Here is a 25,365-nt window from a genome sequence, read left to right as displayed (position 1 = left end):
AGGCCATTCAGCAAAGCCGTCCATGCATCAGCATCACACTTGTGCAAAGGCAGATTTATCAGATACATTCTTTGCAACTTCTGAGAGCTTCAATTAAGTAACTTAAAACTACATTGCTCTATGAACTTACCAACTATAGAGTAATTTAATCAAAGAATGTTTTAAAGCAATCCAGTAGCTTCTCTACTGCTTATTTCAGTAACATTAATCTCACCATAGTGTCAATTTCTGTGGCAGATGGCTTACCCAGAAAAATAATTCATACAAAATAACCATGAAAATTCTACATATTGAAAAAGTTTTCTCAGCTATCACCAACTGAGCAATAAAAATACATCAGCTTAAATATTTTTAAAAGGATATTAAGTCAAAGATACTTTGACATGAACCATAAATTCAGACGTAACTATAAAACCAACTTGATGAGAAAGTAATAGTTGACTTTTAGGAAAACAATGTTCAAAGCAAAAATTAAAGATGGCACAACTACTAAACGTAACAAAAGGAAAGGACCATTTGAGCCATGTGCTATTCAGATGCATGCGCAGATCTTGAGGTACAGTTAATGCTGTTTAGTCATTTAAAAAATGTTTATATTCTAAAAATAAAATCTAGTTGATTGTCCTTCTCTCAACTCCTTCACATCTGCTCTGTAAAGAGAGCTAATAAAACTTTAAAATAAGGACTATCAATAATGCGGAGCATGGAGTTGCTCTTTTGATAACCCAAACAGAATACTGGGAATAGAAATTACTACAATTTTCTCCCTATGGTTCCTTTTTGAAACTCTAAGATTTGGACATCCTTGTGTATAATTTTTAGATAAAGCTCTGGGATCAGACAACATATAAGAATTTTTACTTAGCATGGACTTAACTGTTATTAGAAATCCTTTCTTAACACCTTTCTTAAAGCTCAAATAGTTTATAACAACAATTTTAAAATGCAGTTAACTGAAATTAGGACAAACAATAACTTGCTTAAAATACGTAACATTATATAGCTTGGGCACTCAGACTCAATTATCCCTAATGTGGGTTTGTGGTCAGTCTCTAAGAAATCAATCACCCTGGATTATAATAAACATCTACAACTTTCATCATCAGAAAAAAAAAAATTTGGAAAGAATTCATTGTGGATATCTGTATTACAATTTCCCAAGCAATCTTATGGTCATTACACTATTCATTCTGCAACAGCTACCACAACGCCAAATATATCAATATTGCATTAATCAATAATGGGAAGTATCATGTTAAGCACTGCTTTATTCAGTACAAATAGCATTGAGTAGCTACCGGATTTACCAAGAAGCTATCTTGGTAACAGAGTTGACACTACACTGACAAATATTAAAGTACAAAACTCTCTAGAGAATACTATTAATTGGAATTTTGAAATTTCCTTTCAAATGAGGCAGGTTTTACGTTTGCTGGATGTTCAATGTTTTATTTAGAAATGACATTACAGAATAAAAGGCCACACATCACAAAAATGGCAAAATACAACACCCAAAACTCTAAATGGACTTTGGATATGTTTAGTGTTTAACTCTGTAAACTATCAAAATTTGCAACTTTCTACTCTACTCTATATGGCAATGTTATACATGCCAAGTTAAAATAACATTAACAGTAATGGTATAAAACCACCTGAATAGAAAGAAACCAGAGTCATAAACATGCTATAGCCTATCATGATACATATATAGAAAAGATGCATTTTCTTGCCACTTGGAACTCACAGCTATGAGAGTTAGAGCAGTTCAATTAAAAGAAACAAACAAAATCCATGCAGAGTTAACACTCAACTCTATACAGGTTGGAGGCCAAAAAAGAGAAATCTTAGAAGGTAATGCATCAATACTAACAATTTTTAGAATCTGTATAGCTTAAGGACCTGCGCAAATGGTATGTTTTAATGAGAAACGCTTTTTCTCTTTTTTTTTAATTTTAGAGAAGGGTAATAATAATTAAAACGTTCCCAAAACTCTTCAAACCAAAAGCAACACAGAATTGAGAATCACAATCTGATTTTCCAAGGTATAGTTCCTGTCAAATGCTGTATAACAGCAACTCAAGCTCAATCAGTACATCAACTGAAAAAAATTACTCATGATTTTTATAGGCAGTTAAGTAAAACACAACTAGACAGGAAAAGCATTAATAGGAAACAAGCTATGGCTCAAACTATAAAGAATAGAGTATGAAGTGCAATATAAATAACTAAACATCTATTTAAAGCACAAATTACTATAAAATCAAAAGTTATGACTTAAGATCTCAGGTTATTAGGACCCTGCTTCTGTGTAATTAAAAGAAACCGCTGCAAACCTCTATTATTAACGCAATCAGAAAATCTATACAAGATGTCTTCTAGTGGCTTCTAAAGTTACTTTAATCATGAGAAACACAAGCTTTTGTAACAATGCATTGCAACCATTCCAAATGGCTGACTAAACAAATTAGGATGCTATTGGCTAATTGTTGCAACACAGTAATGCATACATAAAATAGTTAAACACAGCACACAGTACTACACCAAAGTGTTTTTCTCATTTCAAGTTTATTAAAACTTTAGCAGTACAAATTATCCACATTGCAGATTATCAAAAGATCAACTCAATGAAATCCACATTAAGAAAAAAGGACAAACATAAAACAACCCAAAAACAATGAAAAGGAAAACAACATAAAGGAGATTCATTAGCAAGTCTCTCAAACTTAAAATTCGAAACAGAATGGAAGTTTATATCACTCACTCATCCACTTTTGTCTTCATCTGTTCCAGGGCTTGATTCATGATCAAATTTTTTATTTTTTTCATGTACATGGTCATTTTCTTGACCCTTTGATTTTTGGTTTTCTTTTTCCACTGAGGATCTGATCTTCTCATCCTCCTTATTTTTCAATGTAGAGGACTTTAATTCATTGTCCTGACTGTTTTGTTTTATTTTTGAGAAGGGACTTTGATCTCTATCAGCCTTTTTTTCCCTGCTATTATTTGAGCTATTATGATCATGACTTTTAGAGTACATTCTTTTCTCACTCTCAGAATTTTCTTTTCTGTGTGAGCTCTTACTTTCTTGGTTTCTGTATTTTTCTTTGTTTCTGCTTTGACTTTCTTCTCTCTCTGAGCTCCGTGAGTCTCTCCTCCTTCTCCTCCTATCTTTACTTCTTGATCTTCCTGGTGTCATTCTTCTCTCTCGGCTTCGTGACCGTCCTCTTCTCCTGTATTCCTGTTCTCTGTATCTATGGTACTCCTTGCTTCTGCTGCGATCTCTGTCATGGGTTCTTGATCGCACTCTTCTGCTTCTGTCCCTACTTCTGCTTCGTTCTCTTGTTCTGCTATTATAACTGTGTTTACCTTTAGTTATATCACATTCTCTACTCCTGGATTGTGCACGTCTATCCTTTTCCTTACTTTTACTATGATCATGCTCATTACTCTTTGATTCTAACTGTTTAGACTTCTCTTTACTTCTACTCCTTTCCTGATCTTTTCCTTTAGAATCAGACTGCTTTTCTTTTTCTTTAACATTCTCATGATCCCTTCCTTTACTCCGTGACCTCATCCTCTTTTCTTCATGTCTATTATGTTTTGAATCTCTTTCTTTACTCTTTGATTTCTCTTTACTCTTACTCCTACTTTTAGATTTGGCCCTTTTCTTCACTTTGTTTTTATATTTATCATCTTTTTCTGAATTTCTTCTGATGTCTCTCTCTTTGCTGTTAGATTTATGGTCTTTAACTTTCTTTTCCTTTTCATTTTTTCTGTTTGGACTCTCAGATACATTCCTGTGATCCGTTATTTTTCTCTCTTTTACTCTAACTGGACTTCTCTGATTTTCTTTTATTTCATTCAACTCACTCCTAAAAAATAAGAAAAAGGATTGGGGAAATGTTATTAGAAAAAGAATTGTAGATATTATTGGCTAAAATGATATTCTACTCTTCTTAAGGTATTCAGCAATAATTAAAATGACAATAAAATAACTTTATGTATAATAGTAAAAACAAATACTTATTACATTTGAAATAATAGTTAAATCTTACTTATCCCCTTTGATCCATCTTTCACCGCTTGATACCCTCATTCTTTGAGCTCTCTGCATCTCTTGCCTCCAATGTGGAGGAGTCTCACTACGTCTGAAACGATCCCTTGATCTGGATCTGGAAGGAGTTCGGTAACGCTAAAGAAAATTAAAAGGGGGAAAAATTAATGTATAAAAGTATAGAGGGACTCACATGAGTGCTGGGAGAGAGGGAAGTACTGGGCTCGAGGGTCAGGAGGTAGTAAGGGGTACAAAATTTAAAAATACATAAAAAGCATTATAATAGTAGCTAAACAGCATATGTTTCTAGGTTAAAATAAAACATCTGATATTTCTATGCCCTGAAAATTACTAAAATTTCCCAATTTTCATGTAGGAAATCAATGAGGCAGAGAAACTTAAGTTGTCATGTTGCAAATTCCAAGTTAAGAAACATTAATCACAAAAACTCTAGCCACTAGCCATACACGTCTTCTCCATGGAAGAGTCCTATCCAAGTAATGCTAGAGCAACTTATAAGTTGCCAAGTTCAATCTAAATGTTATATATACTTAATGTTTCAAAGCAACCATTTCTCATATTGTGGAGAAAATAGAGTATATGTGTAGATGTTCACTTATTCAACCCTTAGGATGACCAAACACTCTACTACATACTGAGAGAACATTAGTGAGCCAAGATATATGAGTGTGCTTTCCTGGAACTTATAGTCTACAGGACTTGGAGAGCACGTGAATGAACATATAATTAGTTATGTTAAACATATATGCAGCTACAATAGAATGTGTATAAAAGGAAAAGGGAAAAGATGCTGAGACAGGAAGTTTCCGAGTTAAGAAGAAAAGACAGACCAAATATGGCCAAAGCTAAAAATTACAAGGGAAACTAGTACAAGATAACATTGATGAGGTAAGCAAGGACTAGGTTTTGTGAAGTGTCATAGGCCATCGTAGTAATTTTGGATTTATCCTAAGATCAATGGTAAAGGAGTAGCACAAAAATCAGACTTTCATTTTTTTTTTTTTTTTTTTTTTTTTTTTTTTTTTTTTTTTTTTTTTTTGAGACGGAGTCTTGCTCTGTCACCCGGGCTGGAGTGCAGTGGCCGAATCTCAGCTCACTGCAAGCTCCGCCTCCCAGGTTTACGCCATTCTCCTGCCTCAGCCTCCCAAGTAGCTGGGACTACAGGCGCCCCACCTCGCCCGGCTAGTTTTTTGTATTTTTTAGTAGAGACGGGGTTTCACCGTGTTAGCCAGGATGGTCTCGATCTCCTGACCTCGTGATCCGCCCGTCTCGGCCTCCCAAAGTGCTGGGATTACAGGCTTGAGCCACCGCGCCCGGCCAGACTTTCATTTTTAAATGACAATTCTGGCTACTATTTAAAAAAAGATTAGACAGTGAATCTCAAAGTGGGATCTGGGATTTAAAGGCTCAGGGGTCAAAACTATTTTCTTTTTTTTTTTTTTTTTTGAGACAGAGTCTCGCTCTGCCGCCCAGGCTGGAGTGCAGTGGCCGGATCTCAGCTCACTGCAAGCTCCACCTTCCGGATTCACGCCATTCTCCTGCCTCAGCCTCCCGAGTAGCTGGGACTACAGGCACCGCCACCTCGCCCGGCTAGTTTTTTTGTATTTTTTAAAGTAGAGACGGGGTTTCACCGTGTCAGCCAGGATGGTCTCGATCTCCTGACCTCGTGATCCGCCCGTCTCGGCCTCCCAAAGTGCTGGGATTACAGGCTTGAGCCACCGCGCCCGGCCAAAACTATTTTCATAATAATATCACAACATTTGCCTTTTCCATTTTCATTCTTTCATTATCATACAATAGTGTTATTCAGTTTACATGTTTTGATATCATTACCTTCACAGCTAATGGAACGTGTGCTTATATATTCTTATGTTTTAAATATTTCTCAGTACTAATTCCTAAAAGAGTAAATATTGATAGATATAACCCACACCAACAAAAGTTCTTTTGGGTCCTCAGTAATTTTTAACATGAAAGAGATACTGAGATTAAAAAAAATTGAGAACTATCAAAATTTACAGTTCAGACAATATGATGGAGTTGAATTAACATGGCAGGGGTAAAGCTTGAAACACATGAATTTCCGAGTATTTAGGAGGCAGAAATGACAGTATTCGGTGATGGGTAAGATACCTCTATGTATCTTACCATAGTTAAGTTATTTGCATAGTTAAGGTATAAACCGAAAGGGGAGAATCATATTATTCTTGGGAAGGAACTGCACAGGTGGTGGTGCCAGTCACTAAAATCAGTAACCTAAAGAAGGTTCAGATTTGAAGAGGAAGAGCTTGTGCTCAACTTCGTAAAAGCCAAGTTTGAGGTACTCATTAGTCAAATGAGTCTTTGGAGCTAAAAAATGCAGAAAAAATTTGACAATTACCAGCCATGGGAGTCATGAAATTGCTCAAGGAGTATATGCAGTGTGAGAAGAGTTGAATGGGAACCTTGAGGTACTACAGTATTTAAAGGTTAGGTAAATGGCTGGACTCGGTGGCTCATGCCTGTAATTCTAGGACTTTGGGAGGCTAAAGACAGGCAGATTGCTTGAGCTCAGGAGTTCGAGACCAGTCTGGGCAACATGGCGAAACCCCATTTTTACAAAAAAATACAAAAATTAGCCAGATATGGTGCTGCACACCTGTAGTCCCAGCTACTTGGGAGGCTGAGGTGGGAGGATTGCTTGAGACTGCAAGGTTGAGGCTGCAGTGTTCCTTGATTGTACCACACTGCACTCCAGCCTGGGTAAAAGTGAGATCTTGTCTCAAAAAAAAGGTCAGTTTAAGGAGTATGAGCTAGCATTAGAAATGTACAACAGACTGGCTAGAGAGATAGAAAGAATATGTGATAAAAGAAATGTGGAGGCCGGGCACAGTGGCTCACGCCTATAATCCCAGCACTTTGGGAGGCCGAGGCAGGTGGATCACCTGAGGTTAGGAGTTTGAGACCAGCCTGGGCAACATGGTGAAACCCCGTATCTACTAAAAATACAAAAATTAACTGGGCATGGTGTAATCCCAGCTGCTAGGGGGAGCTGAGGCAGGAGGACTGCTTGAACCTGGGAGGTTGGCCGGGCGCGGTGGCTCAAGCCTGTAATCCCAGCACTTTGGGAGGCCGAGAGGGGCGGATCATGAGGTCAGGAGATCGAGACCATCCTGGCTAACATGGTGAAACCCCGTCTCTACTAAAAAATACAAAAAACTAGCCGGGCGAGGTGGCGGGCGCCTGTAGTCCCAGCTACTCGGGAGGCTGAGCCAGGAGAATGGCATGAACCCGGGAGGCGGAGCTTGCAGTGAGCTGAGATCAGGCCACTGCACTCCAGCCTGGGCGACAGAGCGAGACTCCGTCTCGGGGGGGGAAAAAAAAAAAAAAAAAAGGAACCTGGGAGGTAGAGGTTGCAGTGAGCCAAGATCGCGTCACTGCACTCCAGCCTGGGCAACAGAGTGAGCCTCCATCTCAAAAAAAAAAAAAAAAAAAAAAAAGAAATGTGGAAAGAATATTACAAGGAGCAAGTAAAATGAAGACTAAAAATGCTAAAAATGATCCACTGGATTTTGTGATATGGAGCTAATTATGCATCAAGTGCTGTTTTCAGCAGAACAGTGCTAGTGGAAGACAACTGAAATGCTTGAGGAATAAGTAGGAAGTGAAGACATAAGACAGAGAAGTGTAGCCAAGTTTCTATAAAGTTTTGAAAGCAGAAGATATTTAAATTCTGATGAGGACACTCTAGTAAATAAAAAAAGAATAAAATACAAGAATAAGGTTAAGTTTTATTTATTTTTAACAAGAATAGAAATACAGTGATTGCAAAGTAACAAGGGAGACAAGAAAGACCTCGATCCCATTTTATACCATGTAAATGTAAAATCTATATATCATGGATTTTCTGTTGTGAAGTACCAACATACAGAAGCTGTTTAAGAAAGAGAATATGTAATTCAATGTTTGCGTCTCCCCTAAATTTTACTTACTTGCACATTAAAATAATATTTAAGAAACACCCTAAAATTATTTAAGGAAGACAAATGCAGTATTGTGAAGATCTCTGGGAGAAAGAATCACCTACCCTTGGTCCTCTTCCTTTAATTTTCCTGCCAGATCTAGTAACTAAAAGTCGTCTCTGGTATGAAGCAGGCTGGGAGTTAGGTGGATTACTAGAAGAAAGCAAAGAGAAAGTTAACACAATTTTAAAAACAACTTTTGTTGGCCTGGCATGATGGCTCACGCCTGTAATCCCAGCACTTTGGGACGCCAAGGCGGGCGGATCACAAGGTCAAGAGATCGAGACCATCCTGGCCAACATAGTGAAACCCTGTCTCTACTAAAAATACAAATATTATCTGGGTGTGGTGGCACGTGCCTGTAATCTCAGCTACTCGGGAGGCTGAGGCAGGAGAATTGCTTGAACCCAGGAGGCAGAGTTGCAGTGAGTCGGGATTGCGCCACTGCACTTCAGCCTGGCAACAGAGCAAGACTCTGTCTCAAAAAAAAAAAAGTCCTTTATTATTATTTCTTTTGAGACGGGTTCTTACTCCGTCACCCAGGTTGGGGTGTAGTGGTGTGATCTTGACTCACTGCAACCTCTGTCTTCCTGGTTTCAAGCTATCCTCCCACTTGAGTCTCACAAGTAGCTGGAACTACAGGTATGCACCACCATGCCTGGCTAATTTTTTGTATTTTTGGTAGAGACAGGGTTTCACCATGTTGCCCAGGCTTGAACCTCTGAGCTCAAGCAATCCACCCGCCAAGGCCTCCCAAAATGCTGGGATTACAGATGTCAGCCACTATGCCCGGCCCCATGATGTGTGATTTTAATAAAAATGAATCTAGGCCGGGCACAGTGACTCATGCCTATAATCCCAGCACTTTGGGAGGCCAAGGTGGACGGATCACGAGGTCAGCATATCAAGATCATCCTGGCTAACACAGTAAAACGCCATCTCTACTAAAAATACAAAAAATTAGCTGGGCGTGGTGGCACGCGCCTATAGTCCCAGCTACTCAGGAGGCCAAGGCAGGAGAATCGCTTAAACCCGGGAGGCAGAGATTGTAGTGAGCCGAGATCATGCCACTGCATTCCAGCCTGTGCGACAGGGCGAGACTCTGTCTCAAACAAACAAACAAAAAACCATAATAATAAAATAAAAATAAAAATGAATCTGTAGAATACAGCTTTATTCATCTTAAATTAACAAATTTAAAATTCTATATACAGTTCGTCCCTGTATCCGGAGGTTCCACATCTGAAGATTCAACCAACCAGGGATTAAAACTATTTGAAGGGGAAAAAACCCAACTGAAAAAATAAAAAAATTAAAAAACCCCCAAATATAGTAAAACAAGTATTTACATAGCATTTACACTATATTATTATATAGATTATCATAACACACTAGATATTATAAGTAATCTAGAGATGATTTAAAATATATGGGAATATTAGATTATATGCAAATACTATGTTATTTTTCAAAAGAGACTTAAACATCTACATAGTTTGGTATCTGCAAGGGGTCCTGAAACCAATTCCCCATGGATACAAAAGACAAATGTATAATCAGTGGTTATCAAGCCAAAATGGAATGACCAGAGAGTGCTACTAGTAAGTAGGGCCCAGGAGGCAGAAACGCTAAGGCCTTGAAATGTGGTCAGCATGAAGAACTTTCCTGCCTCGAAATGCCAATCATGTCCTATTGAGAAATACTGCTATATATACTCATTACTAAGACAAAACTAATTTGATAGTGCTAAGAAAAATTAATGTAGAAGAGCTCAGAAGGGGCTAATGCTGTCGAGAGAACAATTTTAAAATTATCTTATCCCAAAGTACCTTATTATCCTTTAAAAGTTGCAACAGAACTATACAGAAATGTTAAGTAATGTGAACTAAGCAACGACAAGCTGGTCTGAATTAGTCAAACATTCATATCATGGTTTATACCAAAAAGGGAAGCTGTTTGTTTTCCAAAAATAGTACATCAGTTAATATTTAATTAGCACATTACCAACATCCATGTAAGTGATATGTGAAAAGTTGTTCAAATACTTTTTCTTTAATCTTTATTTCCTTGGAAACATTCTTTCCAATACTAGCAGAAAAATTAACTCAATCCAACTCCTCAAAATTACAAAGTTTCAAATACTACATCCTATTTTTATATTTTTATTGTATAGAAAGGATTGAAGTATAGAAAGATTACTCAAAAAAAATTTTTTTTTTTTTTTTAAGACAGTGTCTCACTCCCATCACCCAGGCTGGAGCTCAGTGGCATGATTACTGCACTCTGCAGCCTCAACTTTCTGGGCTCTGGTGATTTTCCCATCTCAGCCTCCTGAGTAGTTGGGACTACAGGCATGCACCACCATACCCAGCTAATTTTTGTTTTAGTGGAGGTGGGGTTTTGCCACGTTGCCCAGGCTTGTCTCAAAATCCTGAGCTCAAGAGATCTGTCCACCTTGGCCTCCCAAAGTGCTGGGATTACAGGTGTGAGCCCTATGCCTGGCCAAGAATGTTATTATTTGTATTATGACAATGCATTTCTGATCATAACTAACAGAAAGATTTCAATATTCTTTTCTACTTTTGGACATAGTTATTAAAATGACTGATAAAGAACAATTAGCATTACAGATATTAATAATGTAGATTTACGTAGTAAAATTTTTTCAGGATTTGAACATGACATCAGTTTTTATTACAATACTGTAAACCAAGTAAGGAAAACAGCAGTTTTTCCTATTAGATTAACTGAAAAACCAAGGTTCTTATTTGCTTAAAAGTTTAATGTACACAAATAACACGATAAAACACTACCTTGTTTTACTGGTTAAACAGTATCTTGTTATTGGTTTAGAATGCAGCTTAACATCTCTTTTTTGTATTAGTGTTTATTATGTGTAACTACTTCACAATCTACTTGTAATTTAAGTCAATTTACCTTTCTAATTATGTGGTTGGCAAAAAAGAACTTTGCAGAAGAACATTTTATTAAAAAGATTTCAATCTTGGGACAAGGTCAATTAAATCTTGTTTAAAATAAATAAAAACTTTTTAAAAAGAAAAGTTCTATGGTAAACCATGTAAGACAAAATATACACATTCACATACCACTCTCTTTCTCTCTCTCTCTCTCTGTTTTTCCTTTCCTTCTCATCAGCTTTAGGAGGACTTTTTCTCATTAGGAATCTATTTTCAGGTATAGGAGGGATCTCTTCTGGACGGACAGTAGACTGGGGTTGGGCTTCAAGATTTTCAGCTTCACTCTCACTAGATGCACTTAACAAACAGAAACACACAAAACAAGTTACAGTTGGTTATTATGTCCTTACGCAAATATCCAATTGTTGGTATTTCTTTCCTTTATATCACTATAATATAAACATCCTGTCCTTACCAAAGATGTGATCGCATGGGAAAAATCTTCTATTCCTCTGACAAACCAACTAACCAATCAAAAAACAAACAAAACAAAATGTTTCGATTATCACACTCTCAAAAAATATTTTCCTACAAAACGGATAAAAAATATGAAACTATGTGGGCAATGCGCTCTGATAAATTTAAAATACTTTAAAACATGGGTATGGAAATTAATTGCATTTGAGGCAACAGGCAGATGAAGACAAGTTTTAGTACAAACACTGATTATTTCAAACAAAATGGAAAAGAAGGTAAAATACACGGATATTATCTGCTTTCTACCCTTATGCTATCATAAGAGCTACTGAAAATAGGAAAAACAATTGGTGGTTTTCTGCAATTTTCATGAATCCCATAATCCTCCTACAAAACATACAAATCTGTAACACCAAAGCCATCATTTAATTGAGTACACAAAAAAATGAACTGATAGGTTTTGTTTCAAAAGAAAATGAACGTACCCAAAATTTAATCTACAGACTGTAGAATATCAAAAGTCTTATGCTCCATGCTATATTTCTCACTATTTTAACAGTTTCATATAATTGACCCCAAATCCTAACAGATTTATTTATAAAAACGGAATCAGAATATAAAGCTAGCATTAGAAAAGTAAAATTAAGACCTCTTCTTGCTTTTCTTTCGCTTCTTCTTTTCTTTCTTGTGTTTTCGGGAATTTTTCCTATGTTTCTTTTTTCTTTTCTTTGATTTCTCTTCAGAAGCACTTTCAGAATCAGAGGAATCAGAAGAGGACTGAGAATCACTTGAGCTATCTGAGTCACTAGATGAGGAGGAGGAAGATGATGATGATTTATGCCTTTTCTTTTCTTCTTTCTTAACTTTAATAAAAACAAAAAGGTTTTGATCAACAATTTTTAGACGAACTTTGTGAAGGAGATTTAAATTTTCTGCAGATTCTCACTGAGTCCGGTATTTAGCACTTAGATCATCCAGCTATGTGAACTGGAAAGTACAGGAAAGGAGTCGAGACTCAGGATTAGAGTCCAGATCTCCAGAATTCATCGGTCAAAGTTGTATGTATTAATCCAAAGAACTTTAAAAAATAGGTGAGTCTAAAATGCTAAACTAATGTTAACAAACATCTGAATAAGAAAGTTTTCTAAAAGCACAGAATAACAATGAAGAGTCCCACGTTCTAATCTTGTAGTTTTCCACTTCCCCTCTTATTATCAAGATTGGCAGAACTAGTGCGGGGAAATAACAGAAAAACTGCTTTACAGAAACGTGGAGAGGTAAGAAATTGATTTCATTGGCATGGGCTTATATTTCAATGCCCAAGCAGTCTTCTAATAATCAAGAAATCTAGCTCAAGAGGAGACTGATAACAGAGGGAAGTCAATTGCCCATGATGAACAGAATGTTTTGGGGACTCTACAAAAAGTCATTTTAAATTGAAATTTTATTTCAGTTAAGGAAGCCGTAACTTTAAAAAGGGTAAATAAACTCAGAGTTTAAAGGATCATTCAATTAACATGAGTAAGTAAAGCTAGAAGGTGTAATACAACAAGAATCAGAAGAAGATACTACAAACTAGGAGGAGCTTGACCTATCTAAAGATATACTCATTCAAATCATGTTGGATTTGAAGAGGCTAACCGGCGCCAAAGATGGGACAATATTGATATATAGATGAGAACTACAATAAATTGAAATATATCAGATTATAATAGAAATCCATTAGTTCATAGTGATACTCATAAAGTATAAAGCATTTATCCGGCCATTCTGGTACAAACTGTACCACTTGCTAATGAAATAGATGAAGGGAAATAGCTCTTTGTCAGAAGCATTCCAGGCATAAATGAAAAAGAAATTGAGCGAGACTCTGTCTCAAAAAACAAAAACAAACAAACAAAAATCATTGTTTTACAACTTCTTTTTTTTTTTTTTTTTTGAGACGGAGTCTCACTCTGTCGCCCAGGCTGGAGTGCAGTGGCGCTATCTCGGCTCACTGCAAGCTCCGCCTCCCGGGTTTGCGCCATTCTCCTGCCTCAGCCTCCCGAGTAGCTGGGACTACAGGCGCCCGCCACCTCGCCCGGCTAATTTTTTTGTATTTTTAGTAGAGACGGGGTTTCATTGTGTTAGCCAGGATGGTCTCGATCTCCTGACCTCGTGATCTGCCCATCTCGGCCTCCCAAAGTGCTGGGATTACAGGCTTGAGCCACCGCGCCCGGCCTGTTTTACAACTTCTCGTGAGGCACTGATAACCCGTGGCTGCTGCAGAACACTGAGACAACTAGTCCTGTGTGACTCCTGTTTTCATTAAAAGGAATTTTTTCAAGTCACAACTGCATCTGATCAACATTACATAACATAGTAAGTATTCAATTAGTAAAATCCAGTGTGTTCAATTATAGAAAACGCTGCACGACAAATGATCTACCTTTTTTGATAAATACATTTCAAGGAAACATAAAACAAGATGGCAAGAGAATTTATTAAAAAACAAAACACAACTTACAAGACCAATTTCAATGTCTGAACTTTATTTGGATTGATTCACACAACAAAAAATTAATTAACATTAATGAAACAGTTACAATCTGAACACTGTCAAGATATTTTATATTTAGGAATGTGTATGTATGTATCATTATGGTATTGTTTTTAAGAATCATCTTTTATAAATAACATTTATTGATAAAATATTATGCCTGGAATTTGTTTCAAAGTAATAGGAAAGGGAAAGGTGGCTAGTGATGGGTAAAACAAGTTTGGCCATAAATAAACTCCCAAAGCTAGGTAAAGAACAAGTGTTTGTTATACTATTTTATTCACTTGTGCATAAATTAATATTTTCCATAATAAAAAGTTAAGGAGAACAAAGAAAATATATCTTTGGATTATCTGTTGGCTGTTTGGTTACAGAACCTTAGTTGAAAGGGTTAACAGCTGATTTGTGACCTTTCCTTTAGCCTCACCTTACCCTCAGGAACATCTGAAGATTTGATATTTGGCAAATTTATCCTTGTCTTTTTTTTTTTTGGAGACAGGGTCTTGCTCTGTTGCCCAGGCTAGAGTGAAGATCTTAGCTCACTACAGTCTTGACCTCCCGGGCTCAAGTGATACTTCTGTCTCAGCTTCCTACGTAACTGGGAACACTGGTGTATGCCACCATGCCCTGCTAATTTTTTTACTTTTATTTTTGTAGAGGCAAGTTCTCCCTATGTTGCCTAGGCTGGTTTCAAACTCCTGTGCTCAAGGGATCCTCCTGCCTCAACCTCTGTAAGTGTTGGGATTACAAGTGTGAGCTACCATGCCTAGCCTTGTTTATTTACTTATATATTTATGAAGATGCGGTCTTGCTGTGTTGCACAGGCTGGCCTCAAACTCCTGGGCTCAAGTAATCCTCCTTCCCTCAGCCTCCTGAGTAGCTAAGACTACAGGCACGTGTGCTGCTGTGCCTGAATCATCCTTGAAATTTGTAACTGATAATTTATATGAATATACTAAACCCAAGACACATGAAAATCTGGCTGAAGTTACTTGTAACTTCAAGGACTTCTGGTTCACTGTCCAGATTGCTTTTCCAGTACTGATGAGATGTTGCTGCACTGGAGAAAGGGAACAAGGTATAAAATCTGAACAGACTGTAGATGTAATGGCTTCACTGAACTAAGGTAATCCTTCCTTACCCAGTTGTGTTTCTAAGGAACATGTACATTATCAAGTGTGAGATGTTTGGGATATATGCAAGCAGTGCCTGGAAATCATGAGAGCTCCTCTATGCTGTTGATGTACCAGCCATGCCGTTTCCTGTCCTATATCCTTTCTTAAGGGTAAGTAGCCTTAGTGCCTGGGGAAGCTAATTTTGTCTCATGAGCCCAACTGTTAACCTGAATCCAATACCAATGCTGCTAGTAAGACAGAGTGGGTATGTAAAAACATATAATCTGAAAAATCTACTTATATATGCTAAACTAATAAACCTGAGGGATATGCAGGGGGGGAAAGATCAAATTTTTAGGAAATCTAACAAAGAAATTCATAATGAAATAAAAACATAAAATTGTGCAAGCAAAATAAAAATACTACACTTAAACATAAAATATACTTGTTAAAATATGGTAACTCTTTACCCCACAATTAACAAATCTTTAATTACCAGCTCTGATTTCTATTTATTTTGCATTGAGATTCTTTCCTATGAGAAATACATCCCAGCTGATATACTTTAAAAGCAAGCCCATTTAGTATTTGAAATTAAAAAACAAAAAAACAAAAAAAAAGCAACCCCATTGGCTAGGGGCATGGCTTCTCATGCCTGTAGTCCCAGCACTTTGGGAGGCTGAGGGGGGAGAATCACTTGACCCTGGGAGGTCGCCGGGGGTATGGTGTCTCACACCTGTAATGCCAGCACTTTGGGAGGCCAAGGAGGGAGAATTACTTGAAGTCGAGGCTGCAGTGAGCCATGACTGCACCACTACGTTCTAGCTTGGGGAACAGAGTGAGAACCTGTCTCCAAAACAACAAAAAACCATACCACACAACAGCAAGCCCACTTACCAAGTGTATTAAATACATTTAATAAACAATGATTTAATTTACACATCGCTTTTGAAGAGAACATTTTAGTGAAGCAAGATAACATGATAAAATGAAAAGTACAGCTGCAGTGGCTCATGCCTGTAATCCCACCACTTTGGGAGGCCAAGGCTGGTGGACAGGTTGAGGTCAGGAGTTCGAGACCAGCCTGACCAACATGTAGAAACCCGTCTCTACTAAAAATACAAAAATTAGCTAAGTGTGGTAGAGGGCACCTGTAATCCCAGCTACTCGGGAGACTGAGGCAGAGAATCTCTTGAACTGGGAGGCAGAGGTTGCAGTGAGCTGAGATTGCGTCACTGCACTCCAGCCTGGGAGACAGACTGAGATTCCGTTTCAAATATAAATAAATAAATAAAAAGTTCCTCTCTTTTGATATTTGGCAAATTTAATTTACGTTCCTTTTCGTGTAAGTCTGCTCAGAAAAAAAATGAGAGAAAATAATTGAGAAAGAGATGGCATTAAAGGACAGAAGGGTAAAAAGGCAAAAAAAATTGGGAGACATCACAATAGCAATATTGATTCTCTAAGACTGTGGCTTGAGTTTCAAAGTGTGTGCTAAACTATATTTTAAAATATGATTAAGGCATATTGAGAATATGATTGAAACTGTATCCTTCTCAAAGTCACAAGTATTATTTAACTGAATAGAATTATCGATATACATAGTCAACGTAATGTCAGTACATGGAGATGAAGAGCCATGGTCCCTGGTACTGATCCGTCACATGTTAGGAACCAGGTCACAGAGGAGAAGGTGAGTGGCAGGCAAGCAAGCCTTACCACTGGAGCTCCAGCTCCTGTCAGATCAGCGACAGCATTAGATTCTTAAAGGAGCACAAACCCTATTGTGAACTGTGCATGCGAGGGATCTAGGCTGAGCACTCCTTATGAAACGCTAACGCCTAATGATCTGAGGTGGAACAGTTTCATTCTGAAACCATTCCCTAAACCCTGATGAAATAAAGACATTTTCAGAAAACTAGAATAATTTGTCACCAGTAGACCTAACCTTAAAAAAAAAAAAAAAAATTGGTTAAAGGAAGTTCTCCAAAGAGAAAGGAAAAAGCAGGAGGCGACTTGAACTTCAGAAAGGAAGAACAAAAGAATGGTAAATAATAGGGGGTAAAGGAATCAACAATCAGTTCAGATAAAAAGAAACATAAATAGCTCTTAAGGAGACCCAAACATCACATTTTTCTCAGAGAAATGCTAATTGAAACTAGTATTTGTTAAAAAAAAATTCATTAGGCTGGCAAAGGTGAAAGAGTTTACAATAATAAGTAGTTTTATACAGGGTTTAGGGCAACTTATCCTCTTATATTCTGGTAGCAGTGTCTACCAAATTACAAATGCATGACCTCTGTAAACTGGCAATTCCATTTCTAGGAAATTCATTCTACATGATCAACATTCACACACATGTGGAATAATGTACAAAATGTGAGAATGGAAACTCACTGAAAGAGATTTTCACTGATTATCCTTTTACACTCTCTAAATTTTGAACCAAATAAATGTATTAAATTTTTAAAATTAGGGTACAAAGTTTCAGTTAAGACAGGAAGAATAAGTTTGGTGAGATCTACTTTCATAGCATGGTGAGAAAAGTTAATAACAATGTATTGTACATTTCAAAATTCCTGAGATAGTAAATTTCAAATTTCCGACTACAAAAACATTACTTGAGGTGACAGCTATGTTAAATAGCTTGATTTAATCATTCTGCATTGTATACATGTATCATAACATCACTCTGTATACCATAAGTATATACAATAATGTCTCAATTATAATATTTTCAAATTAAAAACTTAAATTCCAAATATGGCAACAGCTGTTTTCAGCTGACTCTTCAAAAAAACCTACTTCCGGCTGGGCGCGGTGGCTCAAGCCTGTAATCCCAGCACTTTGGGAGGCCGAGGTGGGCAGATCATAAGGTCGGAAGGTCGAGACCATCCTGGCTAATATGGGGAAACCCCATCTCTACTAAAAATACAAAAAGAAATTAGCTGGGCATGGTGGCGGGCACCTCTAGTCCTAGCTACTCGGGAGGCTGAGGCAGGAGAATGGTGTGAACCAGGGAGGCGGAGCTTGCAGTGAGCCGAGATCTCGCCACTGCACTCCAGCCTGGGCGACAGAGTGAGACTCTGTCTCAAAAAAAACAAAAACAAAAAACAAAACAAAACAAAACAAAACCCTACTTCTTGCTTAACTACTTACACAAAATTGATTTCAGCATTTCTATTACAAGTATATAAATATCCTTAAGGTAAAATGAAATAGTACTAAAAGCAAAAACCACAATGCAAGTTAAAAATCATAATGGATGAAAAGGAATTACAGAGAGTTATTAATAACACTCTCAACTCGGGCCATTTCTGGTTAATAAGTTTAAAGATTACACAGTTTGCTTATTATTAGGTAGGATGATTTCCCAAACATCTTCACTGACCTTTACTTGGGGGTATGGTGTGATGTAACCCTATCAATTAGTCACTGAACTTACTAGTATAATATTAAGGTTAAAAACGAAACTCCATAGCTCACATCTGTAATCCCAGCACTTTGGGAGGTCAAGTTAGCTTGAACCAGGAATTTGAGACCCGCCTGGGCAACACAGCGAGATCCTGTCTCCACCAAAAATACAAAAATTAGCCAGCTATGGCAATGCACACCTGTAGTCCCAGCTATTTCGAAGGCTGAGGTGGGAAGATTGCCTGAACCCAGGAGTTTGAGGTTGCAGTGAACTATGACTGCACCACTGCACTCCAGCCTGGCAACAGAGCAAGACACTGTCTCAAAAAAAAAAAAAAAAAATCGGCTGGGCGCGGTGGCTCAAGCGTAATCCCAGCACTTTGGGAGGCCGAGACGGGTGGATCGCGAGGTCAGGAGATCGAGACCATCCTGGCTAACACGGTGAAACCCCGTCTCTACTAAAAAATACAAAAAAACTAGCTGGGCGTGGTAGTGGGGCCTGTAGTCCCAGCTACTTGGGAGGCTGAGACAGGAGAATGTTGTAAACCCAGGAGGCGAAGCTTGCAGTGAGCTGAGATCTGGCCGCTGCACCCCAGGCTGGGCGACAGAGCAAGACTCCGTCTCAAAAAAAAAAAAAAAAAAAAAAAAAAAAATTCAAAACCAAACCAGAAATAACTCCAGAGTATTTTATTTGTAAAAACCTAATGTAAGAAAATGCTGCTTTGTTTTTTATTTGAGACCTACAGATTTACACCAATAAATTTCACTTGAAATCTTGAAAATGAAGCGAATTCTGAAATCACCATCAAAATAGGATTTGAAATAAAGAACAGAAGTATTCCTAAAATGGTCTTTAGACAATTTCATTTCACATTATAGGTCTCATCTCCTAAACTGTTTCTAAGTTTAACATCCCACTATTTTCCAATAAAAGTGCCAAAATTACTTTTAGAATAAGGACACTGAAATGGGACTCTGTCACCATAAAAATGAATCTCTAGTGGTGTTCTTCACTTGTCTCCTGAGTACAAGATTTACCAGCTGCTTCCTCTATTGTGCTATTCATTCTGTATTGCCAGGCAACCTGCCTCCTGCCATTTCTTCTCATACAACTACTTACCGCCATGCTGCCACAACTCTGTTCTTGTGTTTCTGTATACTATGTAACATAGCAATCCTCTCATCTCTTAGTTCCATTATTGGTACTCTAAGCTTGTGGGAGTTATGTATATCCTACTTCTCAAGGTCACTGCCAAGATCCAATTTTTCACACAAAAAACTTGCAACCTCCAGCATAAATGGGTTAACAACTGCAGTGAACTCTGAAGAGCAGAGCATGATCTGAGGTCATGTCAGCTCCTGAAAAACCAGGAAATACCTTAATATAGGTACGTCTGTGCTCTACCCTCCACTCTGACTTTTGACAGCCCTTTGCTGAGCCTCTACAGAGGATGCAGCTTTTATTAGCTTCCAGTGTTCCATCTCTGCATCTGCTGGAAGGTTTTTCTCCCTGACTTCGAATTTTCTCTGGCACACTCAAATAGTCACAAAAAGAAAGATCTCCAATCTCAAAATTGCAAAGAGAGAAAGGCCCAGGAAGACTGATTGCCCAGACTCACAAAGACCATATACAGATGGACCAAGACAGTCAGATTTCTTCAGAAGTCTTTTTGTTTTCGTTCAGGAAGTTAAAAAAAAAAAAGAGGTGTAAATCTCTCATACAAGGTTTTAAATATAATGATGATAAATACCACAATGTTACAATGCGTTTTGACTGTTCCCAATTATTTTAAGGAGGCCATCAAACTTACAAAGTGGATGTAAGATATAGCTCTGCTTAAGATTATATAAGATGCATGACAAAATCTACCCTGAACAATGTTCTGAATGGTAACTGAAGGATTATGGAATAACAGGAGTCCAAGTGTGTGTTTTCAAACTAACGATCTTTTCCTCTTTTCATAGTATGATCCAGAACAGAGTAGGCATTGGAGGCCTGGCTCAAAACAAATCTGACCTTTTAGAAACTCCTGGGAAGATACATATTAATAAAGGGCCAATCTCAGATTGCTGAAACTGATAAGGGCAAGATGAGTTTGAGGGACATACAGTTGGATGCTAACATCAACTTTTAGCATAACTTCCTGGCCCCAATGGCATAGGCAAAACTATCATTTATTTCTTCAGATGACAACACATTATAAAGATATAAGTAATATATAAAGAGCTACATTCATTTACTTCCTCCTTTAGGCAAATATTCATGTCCTGCCCTTTTGGTACCAAAAGCATCTTTACAACAAATTTATTAGAGAGTCTATGATTACTGTTCATGGTTTAAAACGCAAACTTTTTTTTTGTATTTTTAGTAGAGACAGGGTTTCACCATGTTGGCCAGGCTGGTTTCAACCTCCTGACCTCAAGTGATCCATCTACCTCGGTCTCCCAAGTTGCTGGGATTATAGGCGTGAGCCAGCACCTGGCCAAAAACTCTGTTACCTCAATCTCTTTCTGAATATATAAACCACACAGCACCCTTAACTTTATTTATTTATATATTTTTTAGAGCCAGGGCCTTGTTCTGTCACCCAGGCTGCAGCCTCGAACTCCTGGGCTCAAGTGATCCTCCTGCCTCAGCCTCCCAAATAGCAGGGACTACAGACAGCTAATTTAAAAAAAAAATTTTTTTTTTTTTTGGTAGAGAAGAGTCTCACAATGTTGCCCAGGCTGGTCTGAAACTCATGGGCTCAAGTGATCCTCCTGTTTCAGTTTCACAAAGTGCTGGGATTACAGGTGTCGGCCACTGTGCCTGGCCACTTAACTTTTATAAGGAAGCAACAGATCCTAACACAACCGTCCTTAAAGACTAAAGTATTTTTTTTTTTAAATTAGTTGTCAAGTAGAGAATAAATGATGAAGATTTTCTAGATGACTTGGGAAGAATAATGCCTTAAGCTAAAATATTCCTACTGTACTAAAAACACTCTAAAGTTTAAACATCAGTAGGTTCAGGGTTTAAAGTAACAAATATCACTACAGACTTTTTTTTAGTATTTTTTAAATGTAAATAATTGCATTTGTAGCGTATTACTCAAAGATTCTCAACATCTCGTTTTTTACTGAATCTTCAAGAAAAAAGGCATACATTACACCTGTTGTTTGTAAATATGGATAATCGGTCTCATGTATATCAAGAAATTCCATGAGCTGAAGCATACACCTGCAATAATTTATTGCAGTAATTTACCTGCAAATATTTATTTGACATCACATGGAAGAAAATAAAATTAGCAGACTCAAAAATGGAATACAGACAAAAAAAATTTTTTTTAAATAATCATTTTGCCTTCTCTATGCCCATCTCGGGTGTTTTAAAATTAAAACAAAACAAAATGTACCTATTTCTAAATATTATAGAGGAAATCAGTATACCTAAAAGGTGAGATGAGAACGATCTACTTAGGGTAATTCTTAAGAAATTTTAAAGACATTTAAACTTTAATGAGTCAGTAACATGTAACAGAAAAAGCTCTAATTCTCGAACTTGGGTTTGAGGTCTCTTTTCCTGACACAGCAAAGAACTTAAATCTTCTTGATTATCTTTGTCTGTAAAATAGGGATATATAATACTACAGAGTTACTGTGAGAATCAGAAAGCATTATAGATGACTCTCACATGTGCTAACTCTAAGAAACTAATTACTGATATTATTATTCCCTAGATTAGTAAGAACAGAGTTAGTTTAAGGTTTTACTGCTTTCTATACAGGTTTGAAGGTAATCTCCATTATTTGTAGGAAGTCAAGCCCATCATCTGTAATAAAATAGTATCAGCCACATATTTCAAATACAAAGACTTAAAATATTTAAAGTTCTTACCATTTCAGACAATATATCAAATTAGTCTTGTTAGCATCAAATGGTCTGGTCTAAATAAAAGAAGTTTCTCAAACATGTAGGATGCTTCTGAATCTAAGTAGCGCTTAAAGAAAAAATAATTTATTCCCTTAAAGTTTCTCAATCTATCTTCCTCTCTTCGATTGCCACCTAGCCCCAGAGTCTCTTCCTCTAGAGTATTTACTTACTAGGTTATTCAGACAACTATAGTTAAAAAACAAACAAACAAACAAAAAACAAAAAACTGAGTGGAAGCAAAAGGGCAAATTATTGCCAGTTAATAATCAGAAAAACTTAACTGACTTCATGGTAAACAAAGTGAGAAGTAGGATAAAACACAGTTAAAAACACAAAATTGCCAAGAACACACAATGGGAAAAAGACAGGCTCTTCAATAAACAGTGCTGGAACAACTAGATATCCACATGTAAAAAAAAAAATCAGACCCTTATAACGCATATAAAAATCAACTAAAAATGGTTTAATGACTTAAACATAAGACTTGCAACTGCAAAACCGCTAAAAGAAAACACACAGAAAAAGCTCCATGACATTGGTTTGAGCAATGACTTTTCTGGATATGACCCCAAAACCACAGGCAACAAAAAGCAAAAATAGACAAATGGGATTGCATCAAACTAATAGGGTTCCACACAGCCAAAGAAACAATCAACAGAGTGAAGACGCAACCTCTGGAATGGAAGAAAGTATTTGCAAACCATACATCTGACAATGGGTTAATATCCAAAATATATAAGGAATGCAAACAACTCATCAGCAAGAAAACAACCTGATTTAAAATTGGGCAAAGAACCTGAAGAGATATTTCTCAAAGGAAGACATACAAATGGCCAACAAGCATATGGGCAAAAATGCTCAATGTCACTGAACATCAAAGGAATGCAAATTAAAACTACAATGAGATGGCACCTCATACCTGTTACAATGGCTATTATGAAAAAGAAAAAAAGAACAAAAACAAGGGAGAGGACATGAAGAAAAGGACACTCTTGTAAACTGTTGGTGGGAATGTAAATCAGTATAGGCATTATTAGAAAAACGAATGAAAGCTCCTCAAAAAATCAGAAATAGAAAGAGGGCATTACATAATGGTAAAGGGATCAATGCAACAAGAAGAGCTAACTATCCTAAATACATATGCACCAATACAGGAGCACCCAGATTCATAAAGCAAGCTCTCAGAGACCTACAAAGAGACTTAGACTCCCACACAATAATAGTAGGAGACTTTAACACTCCACTGTCAATATTAGACAGATCAACGAGACAGAAAATTAACAAGGATATTCAGGACTTCAACTAGCTCTGCTAAGTGAACCTAACAGACATCTACAGAACTCTCCACCCCAAATCAACAGAATATACATTCTTCTCAGCACCACGTCACATTCATTCTAAAACTGACCACATAATTGGAAGTAAAACACTCCTCAGCAAATGCAAAAGAACGGAAATCGTAACAGTCAGTCTCTCAGACCACAGTGCAATCAAATTGGACCTCAAGATTAAGAAACTCACTCAAAACCGCACAATTACACGGAAACTGAACAACCTGCTCCTGAATGACTACTGGGTAAATAATGAAATTAAGGCAGAAATAAGTAAGTTCTTTAAAACCAATGAGAACAAAGACAACGTACCAGAATCTCTGGGACACAGCTAAAGCAGTGTTTAGAAGCAAATTTACAGCACTAAATGCCCAAAAGAAAAAGCAGGAAAGATCTAAAATGGATATCCTAACATCAGAATTAAAAGAACTAGAGAAACAAATTCAAAAGCTAGCATGAGACAAGAAATATCTAAGATCAGAGCAGAACTGAAGGAAAGAGAGAAACAAAAAACCCTTAAAAAAAAAAAAATCAATGAATCCAGGAGCCGGTTTTTGAAAAGATTAACAAAATAGATTCTGGCTAGATGTCTGCTAGCCAGACTAAGAGGAAAACAGAGAAAAATCAAATAGACAAAATAAAAAATGATAAAAGGGAGGTCACCACTGATCCCACAGAAATACAAACTACCATCAGAGAATACTATAAACACCTCTACACAAATACACTAGAAAATCTAGAAGAAATGGATAAATTCCTAGACATATACACCCTTCTAAGACTAAACCAACAAGAAGTCGAATCCCTGAATACACCAATAACAAGTTCTGAAATTGACGCAGTAATTAATAGCTTACCAACCAAAAAAAGCCCAGGACCAGATGGATTCACAGCCGAATTCTACCAGAGGTACAAAGAGGGGCTGGTACCATTCCTTCTGAAACTATTCCAAAAGTGGGACTCCTCCCTAACTCATTTTATGAGGCCAACATCATCCTGATACCAAAGCCTGGCAGAGACACAAGAAAAAAAGAAAATTTCAGGCCAATATCCCTGATGAACATCGATGGGAAAATCCTCAATAAAATACTGGCAAACCGAATCCAGCAGCACATCAGAAAGCTTATCTACCACGATTAAGTCAGCTTTACCTCTGGGATGCAAGAATGGTTCAACATACATAAATCAATAAATGTAATCCATCACATAAACAGAACCAATGACTAAAACCACATGATTATCTCAATAGATGCAGAAAAGGCCTTCAATAAAATTCAACAGCCCTTCATGCTAAAAACTGTCAATAAACTAGGTGTTGATGAAACATATCTCAAAATAATAAGAGCTACTTATGACAAACCCACAGCTAATATCCTGCTGAATGGACAAAAGCTGGAAGCATTCCCTTTGAAAACTGGCACAAGACAAGGACGCCCTCTCTCACCACTCCTATTCAATGTAGTATTGAAAGTTCTGGCCAGGATAATCAGGCAAGAGAAGGAAATAAAGGGTATTCAAATAGGAAGAGAGGAAGTCAAGCTGTCTGTTTGCAGATGACATAATTGTATATTTAGAAAACC

General features: G+C 37.2%; 1 protein-coding gene across 2 annotated transcripts in view; it reads right to left on the bottom strand.

The window, feature by feature from the left end:
• Positions 1 to 2,536: 2,536 nt before the first annotated feature.
• The window catches only part of LOC105483277 (peptidylprolyl isomerase G), a 57,805-nt gene continuing 34,976 nt past the window's right edge, over positions 2,537 to 25,365 (bottom strand). For both annotated transcript variants that reach the window (XM_071072907.1, XM_071072908.1), the window contains exons 10-14: positions 12,121 to 12,334; positions 11,184 to 11,351; positions 8,142 to 8,229; positions 4,056 to 4,192; positions 2,537 to 3,872 (exon numbers count right to left, since the gene is read on the bottom strand). In XM_071072907.1, coding sequence (XP_070929008.1) covers positions 2,762 to 3,872; positions 4,056 to 4,192; positions 8,142 to 8,229; positions 11,184 to 11,351; positions 12,121 to 12,334 — 1,718 coding nt within the window. In that variant the 3' untranslated portion in view covers positions 2,537 to 2,761. The remainder of the gene's footprint in view (positions 3,873 to 4,055; positions 4,193 to 8,141; positions 8,230 to 11,183; positions 11,352 to 12,120; positions 12,335 to 25,365) is intronic.

The sequence above is a fragment of the Macaca nemestrina genome, chromosome 11 (genome assembly GCF_043159975.1).
Source record: "Macaca nemestrina isolate mMacNem1 chromosome 11, mMacNem.hap1, whole genome shotgun sequence".
Lineage (NCBI taxonomy): Eukaryota > Metazoa > Chordata > Mammalia > Primates > Cercopithecidae > Macaca > Macaca nemestrina.
Note: the sequence above shows the minus strand (reverse complement) of the source record. Positions and strands in the feature narration are given on the sequence as shown.